At 47.1% G+C, this 17,453-nt stretch overlaps 1 protein-coding gene across 1 annotated transcript in view; it reads right to left on the minus strand.

The window, feature by feature from the left end:
• The window catches only part of LOC136627298 (zinc finger protein 585A-like), a 104,443-nt gene that overhangs the window by 57,562 nt on the left and 29,428 nt on the right, over positions 1 to 17,453 (minus strand). Inside the window, exons 2-4 of the mRNA XM_066602288.1 lie at positions 16,609 to 16,771; positions 12,814 to 12,993; positions 12,613 to 12,736 (exon numbers count right to left, since the gene is read on the minus strand). Of these exons, the coding sequence (XP_066458385.1) occupies positions 12,613 to 12,736; positions 12,814 to 12,993; positions 16,609 to 16,710 (406 nt within the window). The 5' untranslated portion in view covers positions 16,711 to 16,771. The remainder of the gene's footprint in view (positions 1 to 12,612; positions 12,737 to 12,813; positions 12,994 to 16,608; positions 16,772 to 17,453) is intronic.

The raw sequence follows: 17,453 nt of genomic DNA on the forward strand, positions 1-17,453 counted from the left end.
TCAGCGCCACAAATTCCGCCATCAGGGAACGGACAAAACACAGACTTATCAAGTTGGCGGCTGCTCCGGAATCAATAAACGCCCGCCCTGATCGGGAAAAATCCCGGAATCTAACATGACACGGTACCAAAAGTTTAGGAAGTACCTGAAGTCCTAGGCGATCCTCCCTGCAATCGCCTAGGACTCGGAGTTTTCCGCCGGTTCCGGCTGCGAGCGTTGAGACCTCAGTGGGCAGGTTATCACTCGATGTCCAGCTTTCCCGCAGTAGAGGCAGAGACGGTGCAACAAACGGATCCGGCGTCGCTCTTTGGGGTCCAGCGGATCCACTTCCATCGGCTCGGGCACAGAGACTGGTAAGGAGGAAGAGGGACCAGGGCAACCGAACTCCCTGACTCTACGGGTCTGCCTGTCCTGCTTCCTAGACCTGAGCCTCCTATCTGCCTTCACCGCTAGCTCCATAGCCTCCCTTAAGGACCCGGGAACGGGATGGGAAATTAACAGGTCTTTAACTGCGTCCGAGAGGCCCTGCAGAAAAACGTCTTTCAGCGCGCTATCGTTCCATGTCGTATCCCCCGCATAGCGTCTGAAGTTGGAGCAATAATCCTCCACACAAGACGACCCCTGCCGCAGCGCCAACAACCGCGAAAACCGCCAACCCCGCTCGGTCCGGTTCGTCGAAGATACCCCCGAGTTCCTGAAAAAAGGAGTCCGCAGACTGCAGGCAGGAGGAACCCTCCGGGATGGAAAAGGCCCGCAGCAGGGACATTATCAGCCTGACCCTCTGAGCCTCCGACCCGGAAGAACGGGGACGCATCCGAAAAAACAGGCGACACGCCTGTCGGAAAACAAAAAACTTGTTCCTCTCCCCAGAAAACACCTCGGGAAGAGGGCACTTGGGTTCGGGGCTGGTTGAGGCGTCCGACCCCTGCGACACCCCCCGCTACTCCTGGGCCACCATGCGGGCGGATAAATCCTGGATCACAGGCACCAGGGCTTGCAGCTGGTTCATGAGGGAACTGATTGCCTCCATGACAAATGGTTTTTAATGGCCAGTTATTATGTTACGGCACTCTGCCCCCCGAGCGCCAGGTGGGCTGCCCTGATCTTCCCGCACCCCACTGTCCCTGCCTACTTGCCTCGGCCCTGGCTAACCCCAGGCGGACAACTGGGCGGCGGTCCCTGTACTGGCTAGGGACCTGGCGACTACCTAGATGGAACTACTAACAGGGGACAGAGTGCCGACAGAAGAGGCAGGTGGAACAGACCAACAGAACTACAAAGCAAAGTAAGGCTGGAGATGGAGCTCACAGGCAAACTGACAGGATACTGACGAGCAACTAGAGCAGACTGAGACAGACCTGACTAGAGGCTAGCAGAACCAATAACTGGCAGTGAGCTCAGGTCACTGCCAGCCTTTTAACTTAACGCCTCCGCCCAGGGGCGGAGAGTGGGAGGAGCCGACTCTCCCACTGTTGCATATGGAAGGTGGAGGAGAGCGGGCGGCACCCTACGGGCGGCCACGCCCACGACGCTGCACGCTGGCTGCTCCACGCCGCCGGGAGAGCCCCGACAGCAGAGCTCCGGGACGCCGGAGCCGACATTGGAGCGGCGCGCGCCGGCCGTGGGACCCAGCGCCGCCCTGCATGGTAACAGATAGGCTTCTACCACCGTGGACCGAATCTAGCGGTACTAGAAGGTGAACTTTGGCCCAGGCCAGGACCTTCACCGCTTCCGCCTTGACTCTCAAGCAGTGGGTCCCGCCTTAGTGATTTATGTATGTGACCGTCATTGCATTGTCAGTCTGGACCTGAACTGAATGACCAGTCAGTCAGTTGTGGAGCAAAGTGTTGAAGCATTAAGAGAATGGTCTGAAGTTCCAACACATTTATTGGTAGTGTGGACTCTTGCCTGGCCCAAGAGGCCTTAGAGAGTACCCACCCTACAGCTGGAGAGTCTGGCATCCGTGCTGAGCACCTGTAATTGGAAGGTCAGAAAAGAGCGCCTTACCTGGATCTGTGGGGAATCCAGCCACCAATGAAGGGAGTGTTGAGTCTGCAGAGATACCCGGATCTTACGATCCAAGGAGCTAGGAAACCTGTACCACCTAGAGAGGATGGACCACTGAAGAGGCCAAGTGTGAAATTGGCTGAACAGAATCCCCTTAAAGGAGAACATTAACTCTATAGTGTTGTGCAGTGCCAAATAGACACAGGATTCTGAATGTGCAGAGTGTTTCTGCCTCTGGAGGTAAAGCGGCTCCCCCAGTGCATGGGCCTGAGCCATGTGGAAGGATAGGCGCAGAATAAAAAAAACTGGTTGGAATAGAACCAGGCAAAGAGTTGAGAAGGGGGAACCAGAACAATGACGCCTTGAGAGGGTAGGCTGTGTATTACCAACAGCCGGGAGCACCAGGTTACGTTGTGAAAGTATCCTGCTTTAATTTATAGTGCTTGCTTAGAGGATATACATGGAGCCGGAGTACGGGTTACTGCTCACACAGAGCCTTGGTCACCTCACCGACCCCTCGGTTTACTTCCTTTAAAAACCCTTCTAATGAAAAACCTGAAATTTAAAGGGGTTGTCCCGCGCCAAAACGGGTTTTTGCTTTTTTTCAATAGCCCCCCCGTTCGGCGCGAGACAAACCCGATGCATGTGTTGAAAAAAAAAAAACGGATAGTACTTACCAGAATCCCCGCGCTCCGGTGACTTCTTACTTACCTTGCGAAGATGGCCGCTGGGATCTTCACCCTCGGTGGACCGCAGGTCTTCTGTGCGGTCCATTGCCGATTCCAGCCTCCTGATTGGCTGGAATCGGCACACGTGACGGGGCGGAGCTACGAGGAGCAGCTCTCCAGCACGAGCAGCCCCATTCAACACAGAGAAGACCGGACTGCGCAAGCGCGTGTAATCGGGCGATTAGACGCTGAAAATTAGACGGCACCATGGAGACGAGGACGCTAGCAACGGAGCAGGTAAGTGAATAACTTCTGTATGGCTCATAATTAATGCACAATGTACATTACAAAGTGCATTAATATGGCCATACAGAAGTGCTTACCCCAACTTTGTTTCGCGGGACAACCCCTTTAACTCCTGCATGTTCTACTTGGCAAAGACTGTCTGAGCTGCTTGGCTCCCTCTAGCAAAGCCCCAGTACAACGTGTGCCTTATGTTAGATTGATCTGGACACGGAGCGAGAGCGCTTAATACTGACCTTCATCATTCATTATTCCGACATTAGCCTTAGATTGTTTTAAAATGCCTATTTATAATAACATGTAAATGATTTGTATGTAATACCTATTGTATTTGCTGCTTTCCCTACTTATTTAACCCCTTAATGACGCGGCCCCCTTTTTCTTTTTCCATTTTGGTTTCCCACCCCCCCTTAAAAAAAAACGTAACTCCTTTATTGATCCATCGACGTCACTGTATGAGGGCTTGTTTTTTGCGGGCCGAGTTGTATTTTTCAATGGTGCTATTTAAAGTACCATATAATGTACTGAAAAACTTTTAAAAAATTCTAAATCGAGTAAAATGAAGAAAAAAAACTATATTCCGCCATCTTTTAGTGCGTCTTGTTTCTACGGCGCACAAACTGCAACAAAAGCGACATGATAACTTTATTCTGTGGGTCGGTACGATTACTACGATACCAAACTTGTAGAGGTTTTTCTTACTGTACTATTTTTTTTTTCAAAGACATTAAATTTTTTTCAATTATTTTCTGCGGTCATTTTGTGCGCGCGATGACTTTTATTTTTCTGTTGACGTAGTTGAGCGAGGGCTCATTTTTTGCGGGATGTCCTGTAGTTTCTGATAGTACCAATTCGGAATACCTACGACTTTTTGATCGCTTTTTACTGCGCTTTTTCTGGGAGACAGGGTAACTGAAAAAGTGCATTTCTGGGGTTTTTTTTTTTTTTTTTTGGACAACGTTCACCGTGTGGGAAAAATAATGTGCTACTTTGATAGATCTGACTTTTACGGACGCGGCGATACCAAATATGTATTTTTATTTTAGGATTTAGATTTTTTAATTAGAGATATGGCATAAAAAAAAAACTGATTTTTTTTTTACTTTACTTTAAAGTCCCCCTGGGGGACCACAACCAGTGATGCTTTGATCGCTCCTGCAGTATGACGTAATGCTATAGCATTACGTCATACTGCCATTTAACAGGCAGTCTATCAAGCCATCCCACGGGAATGGCTTGACAGGCAATCTGCTAAAGCAGCCCTGGGGCCCCTGGCTGCCATGACACCTGCACGGCTCCCCTGATCTCACTGCGGGGGGCCATACGGGACCCCTGAACTTCGTTTGGGGGATTTGATTGCCGCTGTCAGAAGTGACAGCGGCATTTAAATGGTTAATAGCCGCAATCGGCCGATAGCGGCTATTGCCCGCGTGTCAGCTGTAATAAACAGCTGACGCCTGCGCTGTATGAAGAGAGGTCGTCCCGCGACCTCTCTTCATACCTACCCCGCTGCTCCATGACGTGCCCTTACGTCCTGGAGTGGGAAGGGGTTAATGCTAATATAGTAATTCATTCTCTGTGTTTATCAATAGTTCTAATAAATACTATTACTTTTATTCTACTCTAAAATCTATTTGGTCGTGCTATTTAGTATGTTTTACATCTAGTTTTTTTTGCTTATGTTCTATTCTCTCATAATTTCTTTATCTGCAATGTATCCTATGAATACTATACGGAACAGTCGATCATAAGTAGCCTTTTAATTCATTTTAACCCATTATTCCATATTTATATTAACGGTTTATTTTTTACTAGATGTTCATTATTTTCTGGAATTGATTCACATGAGCCGATATAGTCACAATGTGCCCCATGAATGCTGTATAGCACCATTTATTGAATACCAGGAATGAGGAGATTTAGTAGATAAACAACAAATCTGTCTTTGTGTTCATTCCTACTGGGAATCTACTATTTAATGTGAGAATCCAGCGAGCTTCTCTTCTGAGAACCATTTCTCTACTTGTCTTACACCTTCTAGAACTCTTCACCTTCTCACTACCAAACAACGCAAAACTTTCACTATTACCTGCATGAACTTCCAAAAAATGTCTGGCTGCACCCAAAACCACTCGGGTCGAAACATTTATCTGTCTCACGTGTTCCGAGATCCGAGTTCTGATCTTTCTCATGGTGCAGCCCACATAGTACTTACCGTGTTTCCCCCGAAAATAAGGCACCCCCTGAAATTTGCAGAAGTCCCAAATATAAGGCACCCCCCGATAGTAAGGCATAGTAAAGTGTGCAGGCAAGTCAAGAGGCCTGTCCCCTGCTGCCATCCCCGTTGTCTCCTACCTCCAGATGTATAGGTAGATCTGCAGAGAGTCTGCTGTTATCCTGTCCCTGCTGTGCTGTACGAGTGTGCTGTTGTGAGCTTGCTGGCTGGAAAAGTCCATACTGTACGTTCTGTTCCTGCTGTACACGTCTGCTGTGATGAGCTCCCCCTGGTGGCCGGAAGCTGCAATACCATCCCTGCTTACAAGTGGTACAGGAACTTCTGTCTGCAGACAGGTACGTTACTTTACAGCCCTTATTTTTTATGGTTCTGTGTGTGAGTCAGGCACCCTGTGTGATTCTTAAGGCTGGGTTCTCACAGAGCGTATTTCTAGCGGAAATCTCGCAATTTGGCCACAGCGATAAACAGCGAGATTTCCACTGGGAAAGCGCTGATTCAAAACCCACGGCACTCAGCCGCTTGTTTTGAAGCGACCTGGCTGCACGCTTTTCCGTTTCTGTGGCCGGTGAATCCGCACCACAACACCGGCTTCTCCCAGCTTTGCTGTGACAGATTTGCTGTACCATGTGGAGATTTCTGAGAAATTTCATCCACAAAACTGGCCAATTGAGGGATTAGCGGCCACAGACTGATTTACCATGGCGAAAAGAGACACCCCCTGAAAATAAGACGTAGCGCATATTTGGGAGCAAAAAGTAATATAAGACCCGTCTTATTTTCGGAAAACCGGTATTACACACAGTGCATGTGATAAGATACACTATGTTCTCAGATAAAATCATTGATCTTAAATTCTCCACCTCCATCACTACCAATGAATTTGTCTTTTTTGTACCCAAATGGCACACACTGCACCAAGACTTTCCACATTTGAAGAAACCCTTGAATGACAACCATGGGTTGTTTTTTTCTTTTGATACTATGAGGGGCTGCTGATAAGTCTTTGGCTGTTACAGTGCGGCGGCTGTGGGTCTTCCCGGGGGGGGGGGGGGGGGCGGGGCGCGCCCCCTCGGCTTGTTGTCCAGCTGCCGGGGGCGCGGGTGGCTGTTCGGAATGGTGCTGTTGGTGCGCGCGCACCTGTAGTCAGCCCCGTGCATTAGCACCTTTTAAATTGGTGCTGTGGGTGTGTGTTTCTCCCTCTCTCTGCCCCTGGGTGGAGGCTTGTGTTTTTAAGGCTGGCAGTGATTTGGTTTCCTTCAGCGTGCTAGCATCCTGCCTCTGTTGGTCTCCAGCATTGTCAGCTTGTTCTGTCATTTCTGTCAGGTTCTCCTATCCGCCTCTGTCTGCTTGTATTTTTCTGCTGGTTGTATCATCTGCCCATCCTGTCGGTATTCTACCTTGTTACATCTTCGTACGCCAGTGTCCCCTCTCGTTCCCTAGTGAAACTAGGGACCACCACCCAGTTGCCCACCTGGGGTTAGCCAGGAGTGGAGGCAAGTAGGCAGGGACAGGGGGTTGCGGGCAAGTTCTAGGGCAACCCGGGCTGGCGTACTGGTGGGTATGATACCGTAACATTGGCTTTACCCTGAAAAAAAAAAAAAAAGAGATAGGAAGATTAAGCTTTATATTTCTTCCACATCCTCTCCACTGATGCCAACACACTTCTTACATCGGAATTCCAAGTTCTCTAAGCCTTGCAAAAAGAAGGATTTCAGTTGTGCCTCAAACCAGTCATCCATAGCAGCCATGGCATCAGGAATGGTGGGACATTTGGTCCCCCTGAGGTGTTTCTTCAGGTTTGTAAACAGATGATAGTCGGAGGGAGCTAGATCTGGTGAATAAGGTGGGTGGTCAACCAGCTGGAAGCCGAGCTCCACCAGTTTTGTCATGATCGCTTGTGCAGTGTGAGCGAAGGCGTTGTCTTGCAGGAACAAGATTCCTTTGGACAGCTTGCCGTGCTTTTTGGCCTTCAGAGCTGCCTTCAATTGGTCCAAAAGTTCAATGCAATACCTTGTATTGATGGTGGAACCATTGTGAAGGTCGTCCACTAGCAGCACGCCCTCCTTATCCCAGAACACAGACGCCATCACCTTAGTTGCTGACCTTCTTTGGGCGAGGAGAACCACTGTGCCTTCACTCTTCTGACTGCTCCTTGGTTTCAAGGTCATACAAATAAATTCAGGTCTCATCCATAGTGACCAGTCGATCCAGGAACGCTGACAAATGGACAGGGAAGTTTTCACTCCATGCTATTCTGATCTGTTGTCAAACATTTGGGGACCTGCTTTGCAGATAGCTTCTTCATGGATAATGACACAAACACTTTCACCAGAAATCCCCATGATGTCGGCTATTCCTGCAGCTGAAATTGGCCCATTCTCCAGTATTAGGTTGTGTGCAGCATCGACGATCTCCGGAACAACAACCTCTCTCGGTCGTCCAGGACGCTCCTCATCATTGGCGTTGAAGTGGCCCCCAGTTCATAACTGTAGAATATGAAGGGCATTGATCCCCCAAGGTCTGCCACATATCACCATGAATATCCTTCGTGGACTTTCCTTGCAGAAACAAGAATTTTATCACTCCTCTGCTCCCATTTGCTGTGAATATCGCCTTAGACTCCACCATTTTGTTTTACTCCGTGCCGAGATCACTGTTGCCATAAGCTACAAACACAACATTTTGAAAACCCATATTAGACACATAAGGCTTTCATGTGATGTAACATTAGTTACCATAGAAACAAAAAAAAGAACACAAAGTCCATCTAGTTCAGAATGTTTCCACCCCCTTGGTTGATCCAGAGGAAGGCAACCTTCCTGACTCTACAATGGCAGCCAGAGTAATCCCTGGAACATTTGAAATCACCAACCCTGCTGGTCTCCTAATGTCTATATCCCGTAATATCATAGCGCTCTAGGAAGACATCTAGTCCCTCTTAAACTCCTCTATGGATCCTGCCATCACCACATCCTCAGGCAGAGTTCCACAGTCTCACTGCTCTTACAGTAAAGAACCCCCTTCTACGTTGGTGATGAAACCTGCTTTCCTCTAGACGTAGCGGATGCCCTCTTGTTACTGTTGCAGTCCTGGGTATAAACAGATCCTGGCAGAGATCCTTGTATCGTCCCCTCATGTATTTATACATAGTTATTTGGTCGCCCCTTAGCCGTCTTTTTCCAGGGTAAATAGTCCCAGTTTTGGTGCCTCTCTGGGTATTCCAGTCCTTCATCCCGTTTATTAGTTTAGTTGCCCTTCTTTGAACCCCCTCCAGCACTGTAACATCTTTCCTGAGCCCCGGTGACCAGAACTGTGCGCAGTATTCCATGTGAGGCCTGACAAGTGCCTTATATAATGGAAGGATAATGTTCTCGTCCCTCGCCCCTATACCTCTTTTAATGCACCCCAAGACTTTATTAGCTTTTGCAGCAGCTGACTAGCATTGGTTGCTCCAGTTAAGTCTATAGTCCACTAGTACCCCCAGGTCTTTTCCCTAGCAGTACCCCATTTAGTGTATATTGGTGACATCCGTTACTCCTGCCCATGTGCAGAACCTTACATTTATCAACACTGAACTTCATTTCTCATTTCCCATTCCCCCCCCCCCCCCCCCCAAGCCCCGGGCTTATCTCGGTCCATTTGTAGCCGCACATTGTCCTCTGTTGCATTAATTATATTGTATAATGTTGTATCATCTGCAAATATTGATATTTTGCTGTGCAGCCCCTCTATCAGGTCGTTGATAAATAAATTGAACAGAATGGGCCCAATACTGAACCCTGTGGCCCCCACTAGTGATGGTGGCTCAATCAGAGTATGAACCTTTTACCACCCCCCTCTGCTTTCTATCTCTGAGCCAATTGTTCACCCAGATACACACGTTTTCACCCAATCCGAGCTTCTCATTTTATATATCAGCCTATTATGTGGCACGGTGTCAAATGCTCTACAGAAGTCCAGATATACGAGATCAACAGACTCTCCCAGGTCCAGCCTAGAGCTTACATTGTCGTAGAAACTGATTAAATTGGTCTGACATGAATGACTCCTCATGCACCCATGCTGATGAGGGGCTATACTGTTGTTTTCCTTGAGGTATTCTAGGATGGCGTCTCTCAGAAACCCCTCGAATATTTTTCCAGTTATTGAAGTGAGACTTACCGGCCTGTAGTTACCAGGCTCTCTTTTTGACCCCTTTTTGTACATTGGAACCACATTGGCAATGCGCCAATCTAGTGGTACAACCCCGGTCTCTATAGTGCCCATAAATATAAGAAATAGCAGTCTAGCTATCACATCACTTATTTCCCTTAGAACCCTTGGGTGTATTCCATCTGGGCCCGGCGATTTATTGATTTTAATCCTCTTTAACTGGTTCTGCGCTTTGTCCTGTGTTAGGCATGCAATATTTAGTGGGGGGTCGTTTTATCCCCCTGCATCTCGTGTGACATTTCTTTTTCATTTGTGAATACACAAATAAAATAGAAACTACTAGATTTGCCTTCCCTCCATCATCTTCAATGATTTCTCCTGCATTATTTGTTAAAGGGCCAGCGCTCTCGGTGCAAATCCTTTTGCTGTTAATATCGCTGAAGAATAGTTTCGGGTTGTTTTTGCTCTCTTTGGCGATCAGTCTTCCTGCCTCCTCCTTGGCAATTTTACACTTTCCTTTACATATTTTGTATTTTTCCCTGTATGATTTTAGCACTTCTTCGCTGCCTTCTTGCTTTAGTAGTTTGAACGCTTTCTTTTTTCATTTATTGCCCCCCTTACAGTCTTGTCGAGCTACATTGGTTTCCTTCTGCTTGTAATTCTTTTTTTTTTTAAGGGTATGAACTGCTCACACGAGGCGATTAGAATGTTTTTAAACTTTTCCCATTTGTCCTCTGTACTGATATTTTTGAGGATGTTGTCCCAATTAATGTTACCGATAGTAGTTCTAAGCTCATCAAATTTTGCTTTACTAAAGTTCAGTTTTTTTGTTGCTCCCTGATAAGGCTTCTTATTGAATAATTAGTTTCCAGCTGTCATATTGTGGTCACTATTTCCCAAGTGTCCCTAAACCTGCACCCTCATGATTCTGACCAGTTTGTTGTTTAATAATAAGTCCAGAGTGGCCCTCCCTCTAGTTGGCTCCTGCACCAGTTGGGTAAGGTAGTTGTCTTTAATTGTTCTTAAGAACTTATCACCCTTGTGAGATTTGCAGGTTTTGTCTTCCCATATTATATACGGCTAATTAAAGTCCCCATAATAATAAGTTCATTGCGGTTTGACACCTCTTCTATTTGCCTTAATAATAAAGTTTCCGTTTCTTCTGTTACTTTTGGTGGTCTATAGAAAACCCCTATCAGGATTTTGTTATTTTTTTCTCCCGGTATTTCTACCCACAGAGATTCCACACTTTTATTTCCTGCACCTATATCTTCTTGTTGGCATTAGGTGTGATTTATTGTACAGACAAACCCCTCCCCCTTTCTGTTCCCCACGGTCTCGTCTGAAGAGATTGTAACCCTGTAAATTCACCGCCCAATCGCACTTATCATGCCATGTTTCCGTTATTCCCACTATGTCGTAGTTTTCATCAGTCATTCTTGCTTCAAACTCAGCCACTTTACCGATCAGACTTCATGCATTCGTGGTCATACAATTTATATGGTTGCTGTTGATTTTTATATTCATTTTGCTACTAATGGTACTATTGGCTGTTCTGTTAGTTCTAACTGTACTAACCCCACCCCCTGCTGGACGCCCATTCCCATTACTTGGTCCCAGGTCGCTGTCTACACTGTCTACCCCCCTACTTCTCTTCCCCCCCCCCCCAGTCCCTAGTTTAAACACTCCTCCAACCTTCTAGCCATCTTATCCCCCAGCACAGCTGCACCCTCCCCATTAAGATGCAGCCCGTCCCTATGGTAGAACTTGTAGCTGACAGCAAAGTCAGCCAAGTTCTCCAGGAACCCAAACCCCTCCTTACAGCATCTCCGGAGCCACTTGTTTACCTTCCTAAGATCCTGCTGCCTTTCTAGTGTGGCTTTAGGTGCAGGCAGTATTTCCGAGAAAACTACCCTGGAGGTCCTCACCCTAAGCTTGGCCCCTAAGTCCCTGAAACCATTTTTGAGGGCCCTCTATTGACCTCTAATTTGTTCATTGGTGCCAACGTGCACCATGACTGCTGGATCCTCACCAGCCCCTCCCAGTAATCTGTCAATCCGATCCGCGATGTGTCGAACTCGAGCGCCAGGAAGATAACACACCGTTCGACGATCCCGGTCTTTATGGCAGATTGCCCTATCTGTCCCCCTTATAATTAAGTCCCCCACCACTAGGACCTGTCTAGCCTGCCCTGCGCTCCCCATCCCCATCTCACTGGAGCAGTCAGATCCCTGGCATTCAGAGGGCATGTCGTGCTGCAGCGGTGCTGGCTCTGTAATGGCATCCCCCTCATTTGCCAACTTTGCAAACTTGTTGGGTTGGGCCAGTTCAGGACTAGCCTCTCTGGCTCTCTTTCCTTTACCCCTTCTGTTACCCAGCTGGCTGCCTGCGCCCCCTTGCTCTTCCATACTACCATCTGCCCCCGCCTCTACCCCAGCGAGTGCCTGCTTAGTGAGCAGCAAACTCCTTTCCATATTGTCAATAGCTCTCAGCGTTGCCAGTCGCTCATCTAGATCCACGATTTGGGCTTCCAAATATGCAACGTGCACGCATCTTGCACAACAGTCTGCACCCTCGATCGGCTGATAAAGGACCGCATACATTGCACAAGTAGTATATGGGATGGCACAGACACTTCCTGACAGGCACACACACAGTATATACACTTATCAGCCAGCAGTAGCAGACTCATCAGCAACAGCAGCAGACTCCTCTTCAGCAGCAGCCGATGACGTCACCCTCAGGTTCCGCGTCGGGACCTCTCTCCGTGCGGCCGCACCTCTGCTCGCTGGACGGATCCTTCAGCGGGCAATCCTCTAGCGGCTCCCTCGGTCTCCTGGCGATGGTTCCTGTGCCGCTCTGATGTCCCCCTTCCGCCCTGATACTTTCTGACACGGCCGCTCAACTAGCAAGTAGCAAGCCCAGGTGATCTCACTGTGATCACCTGGGAATTACCTAACGATCTTTTCTTTCCGGGGATCAATATTTAAGTCACCAGCATTCTTGTATCATGAAATTGCATGGACTGAACCACGCAGGCTCTTCACGGGAAGGCAAACTGCTATCACAGTTACTGCTGAGGATTAGTAGGCTTCTAACATAATTTGAATTGAGCCTCAATTGAGGAGCTCCAATGCAACATGTCATTGCAGGCACATCTATATACACCGTACATAGTATTAAAGCTTCAACATGGCTACCAGTAAGGCACAGCAAGACCCCTTAAAAATATATCTCTCTTCCTACCCAGTGATGTGAGGGGTCGGTGGTCCTCCATCATGCCGTCCTTGAACAGATCCCAGTGTCCTCCTATATACTCCCACTCCTCCATGGAGAAATAGACGGTGACATCCTGACACCTTATAGGAACCTGACAACACAATATACAGTCATCACCCAGACCCTCCTGTTACTGTATAATGTCCCCCACATTCCCCGCAGCGTCACCTCTCCGGTCAGCAGCTCCGTCATCTTCTTGGTGAGCTCTAGGATCTTCTCCTTATTGGTCAGGAGGTGCAGGGGAGGCTCTGTGATGGGGCCCGGGGTCCGGCTCCATCCTCCTGACTCCTGGAGATGGATGATGGGAGTCACAGAGTCACCAGATGTCTTCTTCACTACGGTGTAATCCTGTGTATATAGAGACATAGAAGATGTTGGCAGGAAAAGATGGACAGACACTGAGGGGAAAACAGATCCCTCCTTATTCTGGTAATCAATCACCCACCCTTCTGAGTAATCAAAGATATAAGATGTAACATTATTACACTCCAGGCCCCTCTTTTACTCTATTAAGTAGTTCGCATTCACCACATCCTCAGACAGAGAGTTCCATAGTCTCAATGCTCTTACGGCAAAGAGCCCCTTCTATGTTGTGTAGATCTCCAGAACTGAACAATGTATTCCTACCAACAGAAAGGGGAACATTTTGATCCAACTGGATCCAGTTATAGTAAAACGACATCTGGAATACAAAAGTCCGAAACTACAAAGAGATGCGGATGAAGTTGAACAAATCCAAAGATGAAAGTGGAAAAAAAATGTAGAAAGTCTCAAACACAAAACATATCAGGAAAGACTTAAAGAAATTCCTTTTTATAGCCAGGAGGTAAAAAAAAGAGAAGAGGGGACACGATGGAAACCTTTATATACAGTGAAGGAAGGTGGGGAGATCTCCTTCAATGGAAGTCTTCAGAGGCCGGACAGACATCTGTCTGGGATGATTTAGTGAATCCTGCACTGAGCAGGGGGTTGGACACGATGACCCTGGTGGGCCCGATCACCCTGGAGATCCCTTCCAACTCTACCATTCTAGGACTCCATGAACGGCCACTTTATTAGACCCCTATATAGTAGCATGCTGGACCTCCTTTGGCCTTCAGAACCACAGCAATTTGTCGTGGCATACATTTCACTAGGCCCTTGTAGTTGCTGCAGATTGGATGGCAGTGCTGACATTTTCTGACCAGCTGATAAGATGGGGTAATTAATTCATGGTACTTGTGCCAAATTCTGACCTCCCATCAGCACGGAGCAGAAGGAATCTGGATCCATCTGACCAATCTGATCAATCCCATCATTCCCGATATGCTCTCCACGCCATTGCACAAGAATACCCCACACAGTTGGCGGTGAGGCCCCGAATAGTCTAGCACAGCTGACCAGGCCTCGTTCGGAGCTGCTCAGGCCAATGGAGTTTCCCTTTAATGTGGATTCATAGTGAAACTCATTCACAGAAAACTTTTCACATGAGCTTATGCTGCAGAGGTATAATTTCAATACTGTGGAGCGCCAATCCTGAGAGGGCCAGGGGCTCTAATAAAGGGTCAGAGTATCTTAAAAGTGAAAAAATGCTCAGGATGGAAAAAACTAAAAAGACGACAACAAAGGAGCACAATCTAAAAACGGTTGATGAGAGATTAAAAGCTGTATCCAATAAATCATTTTAAAGAAAATAAAAGTAAAGCACCTGGGAACAAACTTCCAGCAGATGTGGTTGGAAAATCAACTGTAAAGCTGCCGGAATTCAAAATATATATCATAAGACAAAAATATTATAAGGGTAGACAAGATATCACACTAGATGGACCATGTGCTCTCCTCCTGCTGTCATCATCCTTTATGTCTCTATATAGATATCACACTAGATGGCCCATGTGCTCTCCTCCTGCCATCATCTTCTATGTCTCTCTATAGATGTCAGACTAGATGGCCCATGTGCTCTCCTCCTGCCATCATCTTCTATGTCTCTATATAGATATCAGACTAGATGGACCATGTGCTCTCCTCCTGCCGTCATCTTCTATGTCTCTATATAGATATCAGATTGGATGGTCCATGTGCTCTCCTCCTGCCATCATCTTCTATGTCTCTATATAGATATCAGACTAGATGGACCATGTGCTCTCCTCCTGCCGTCATCTTCTATGTCTCTATATAGATATCAGACTAGATGGACCATGCGCTCTCCTCCTGCTGTCATCTTCTATATCCCTATATAGATATCAGACTAGATGGACCATGTGCGCTCCTCCTGCTGTCATCATCCTTTATGTCTCTATATAGATATCAGACTAGATGGACCATGTGCTCTCCTCCTGCCTTCATCTTCTATGTTTCTAAATATATATCAGACTAGATGGACCATGTGCTCTCCTCCTGCCAGCATCCTCTATGTCTCTATATAGATATCAGACTAGATGGACCATGTGCTCTCCTCCTGCCATCATCTTCTATGTCTCTATATAGATATCAGCCTAGATGGACCATGTCCTCTCCTCCTGCCATCATCTTCTATGTCTCTATATAGATATCAGACTAGATGGGCCATGTGCTCTCCACCTGCCATCATCTTCTATGTCTCTATATAGATATCAGACTAGATGGACCATGTGCTCTCCTCCTGCCGTCATCTTCTATATCCCTATATAGATATCAGACTAGATGGACCATGTGCTCTCCTCCTGCCTTCATCTTCTATGTTTCTAAATATATATCAGACTAGATGGACCATGAGCTCTCCTCCTGCTGTCATCTTCTATGTCTCTATATAGATATCAGACTAGATGGACTATGTGCTCTCCTCCTGCCATCATCTTCTATGTCTCTATATAGATATCATACTAGATGGACCATGTGCTCTCCTCCTGCCGTCATCTTCTATGTCTCTATATAGATATCAGACTAGATGGACCATGTGCTCTCCTCCTGCTGTCATCTTCTATGTCTCTATATAGATATCAGACTGGATGGTCCATGTGTTCTCCTGCTGCCGTCATCTTCTATGTCTCTATATAGATATCAGACTAGATGGACCATGTGCTCTCCTCCTGCCGTCATCTTCTATGTCTCTATATAGATATCAGACTAGATGGACCATGTGCTCTCCTCCTGCCAGCATCCTCTATGTCTCTATATAGATATCAGACTAGATGGACTATGTGCTTTCCTCCTGCCAGCATCCTCTATGTCTCTATATAGATATCAGACTAGATGGACCATGTGCTCTCCTCCTGCCAGCATCCTCTATGTCTCTATATAGATATCAGACTAGATGGACCATGTGCTCTCCCCCTGCCATCATCTTCTATGTCTCTATATAGATATCAGACTAGATGGACTATGTGCTTTCCTCCTGCCATCATCTTCTATGTCTCTATATAGATATCAGACTAGATGGACCATGTGCTCTTCTCCTGCCATCATCTTCTATGTCTCTATACAGATATCAGACTAGATGGACCATGTGCTCTCCTCCTGTCATCATCTTCTTTGTCTCTATATAGATATCAGACTAGATGGACCATGTGCTCTCCTCCTGCCGCCATCGTCTATGTCTGTATATAGATATCAGACTAGATGGGCCATGTGCTCTCCTCCTGCCATCATCTTCTATGTCTCTATATAGATATCAGACTAGATGGAGCATGTGCTCTCCTCCTGCCATCATCTTCTATGTCTCTATATAGATATCAGACTCGATGGACCATGTGCTCTCCTCCCTCCTGCCGTCATCTTCTATGTCTCTATATAGATATCAGTCTAGATGGACCATGTGCTCTCCTTCTGCCATCATCTTCTATGTCTCTATATAGATATCAGACTAGATGGTCCATGTGCTCTCCCCCTGCCATCATCTTCTATGTCTCTATATAGATATCAGACTAGATGGTCCATGTGCTCTCCCCCTGCCATCATCTTCTATTTTCATGGTCCTTTTCTCCTTGTTACAATATGCCTACTTACCGATAGAAATCTAGAGCCGCTCACCTCTCCAGTCAGCAGGTAGATGATCTCCAAGGCGGCGTTCAGTAGGATCTCGGTAATCTCATTCCGCTCCTTGTCCATCCCCGGGGGTAATTCAGGAGGAGAAAACTGGCTGATGTGGAGGATCTCGTCCTGCGGGAACCTTTATGAAGAGAAGAGCGGCTGTAATCATACAGGGGACATACAGAAGTCACTTTTAGAACTCTGCGAGATACAGGTTCTTCGTCACCCCATGGATTAGAGGAGGATAACCATCCACAGGATGCCCCACACATGGCTGATAGATGGGGGTCTCACAGGATGCTTCACACATGGCTGATAGATGGGGGTCTCCACTCATAGGGGCTCTGCTGTTCCTGTAGCTCCTATAGAAGCGACTGAAAAGCCGTGGACATGTGTGGTCACCTCTGCATTCATCCTCAGCCTGGATGCAGCGGCCGCTACCCCAGGATGGTCAGTGGACCCCAGTTCTATATAGGGGTGCCGGTCCCAGTGGTGGTCCCCATCTATCAGACATATACAGTTTATCCAATGGATACGTCCTGGGTGGGAATACCCCTTTATGTTACATCTGTGGTGAAAAACTTGGTGCATCCAGTGAAAATTTTCATTTTAAGTTTGTGAAGGTCAATAATACTTAGCAAACCATCGTTAGAACCCTCGTTACCTGATAAATGTCGGAGTAATCAGCGCAGAAACCAACCAATGAACAATGCCCATTAGACAGCCGATCACATCTTTTGTGCGGCCAGAAAACGGATCATTCTCTGCAGTCGACACCCTGAGGGAGTGCGGACAGCCGGCAGATAGGGAACAGGAACAGG

Source organism: Eleutherodactylus coqui, chromosome 5 (genome assembly GCF_035609145.1).
Source record: "Eleutherodactylus coqui strain aEleCoq1 chromosome 5, aEleCoq1.hap1, whole genome shotgun sequence".
NCBI lineage: Eukaryota > Metazoa > Chordata > Amphibia > Anura > Eleutherodactylidae > Eleutherodactylus > Eleutherodactylus coqui.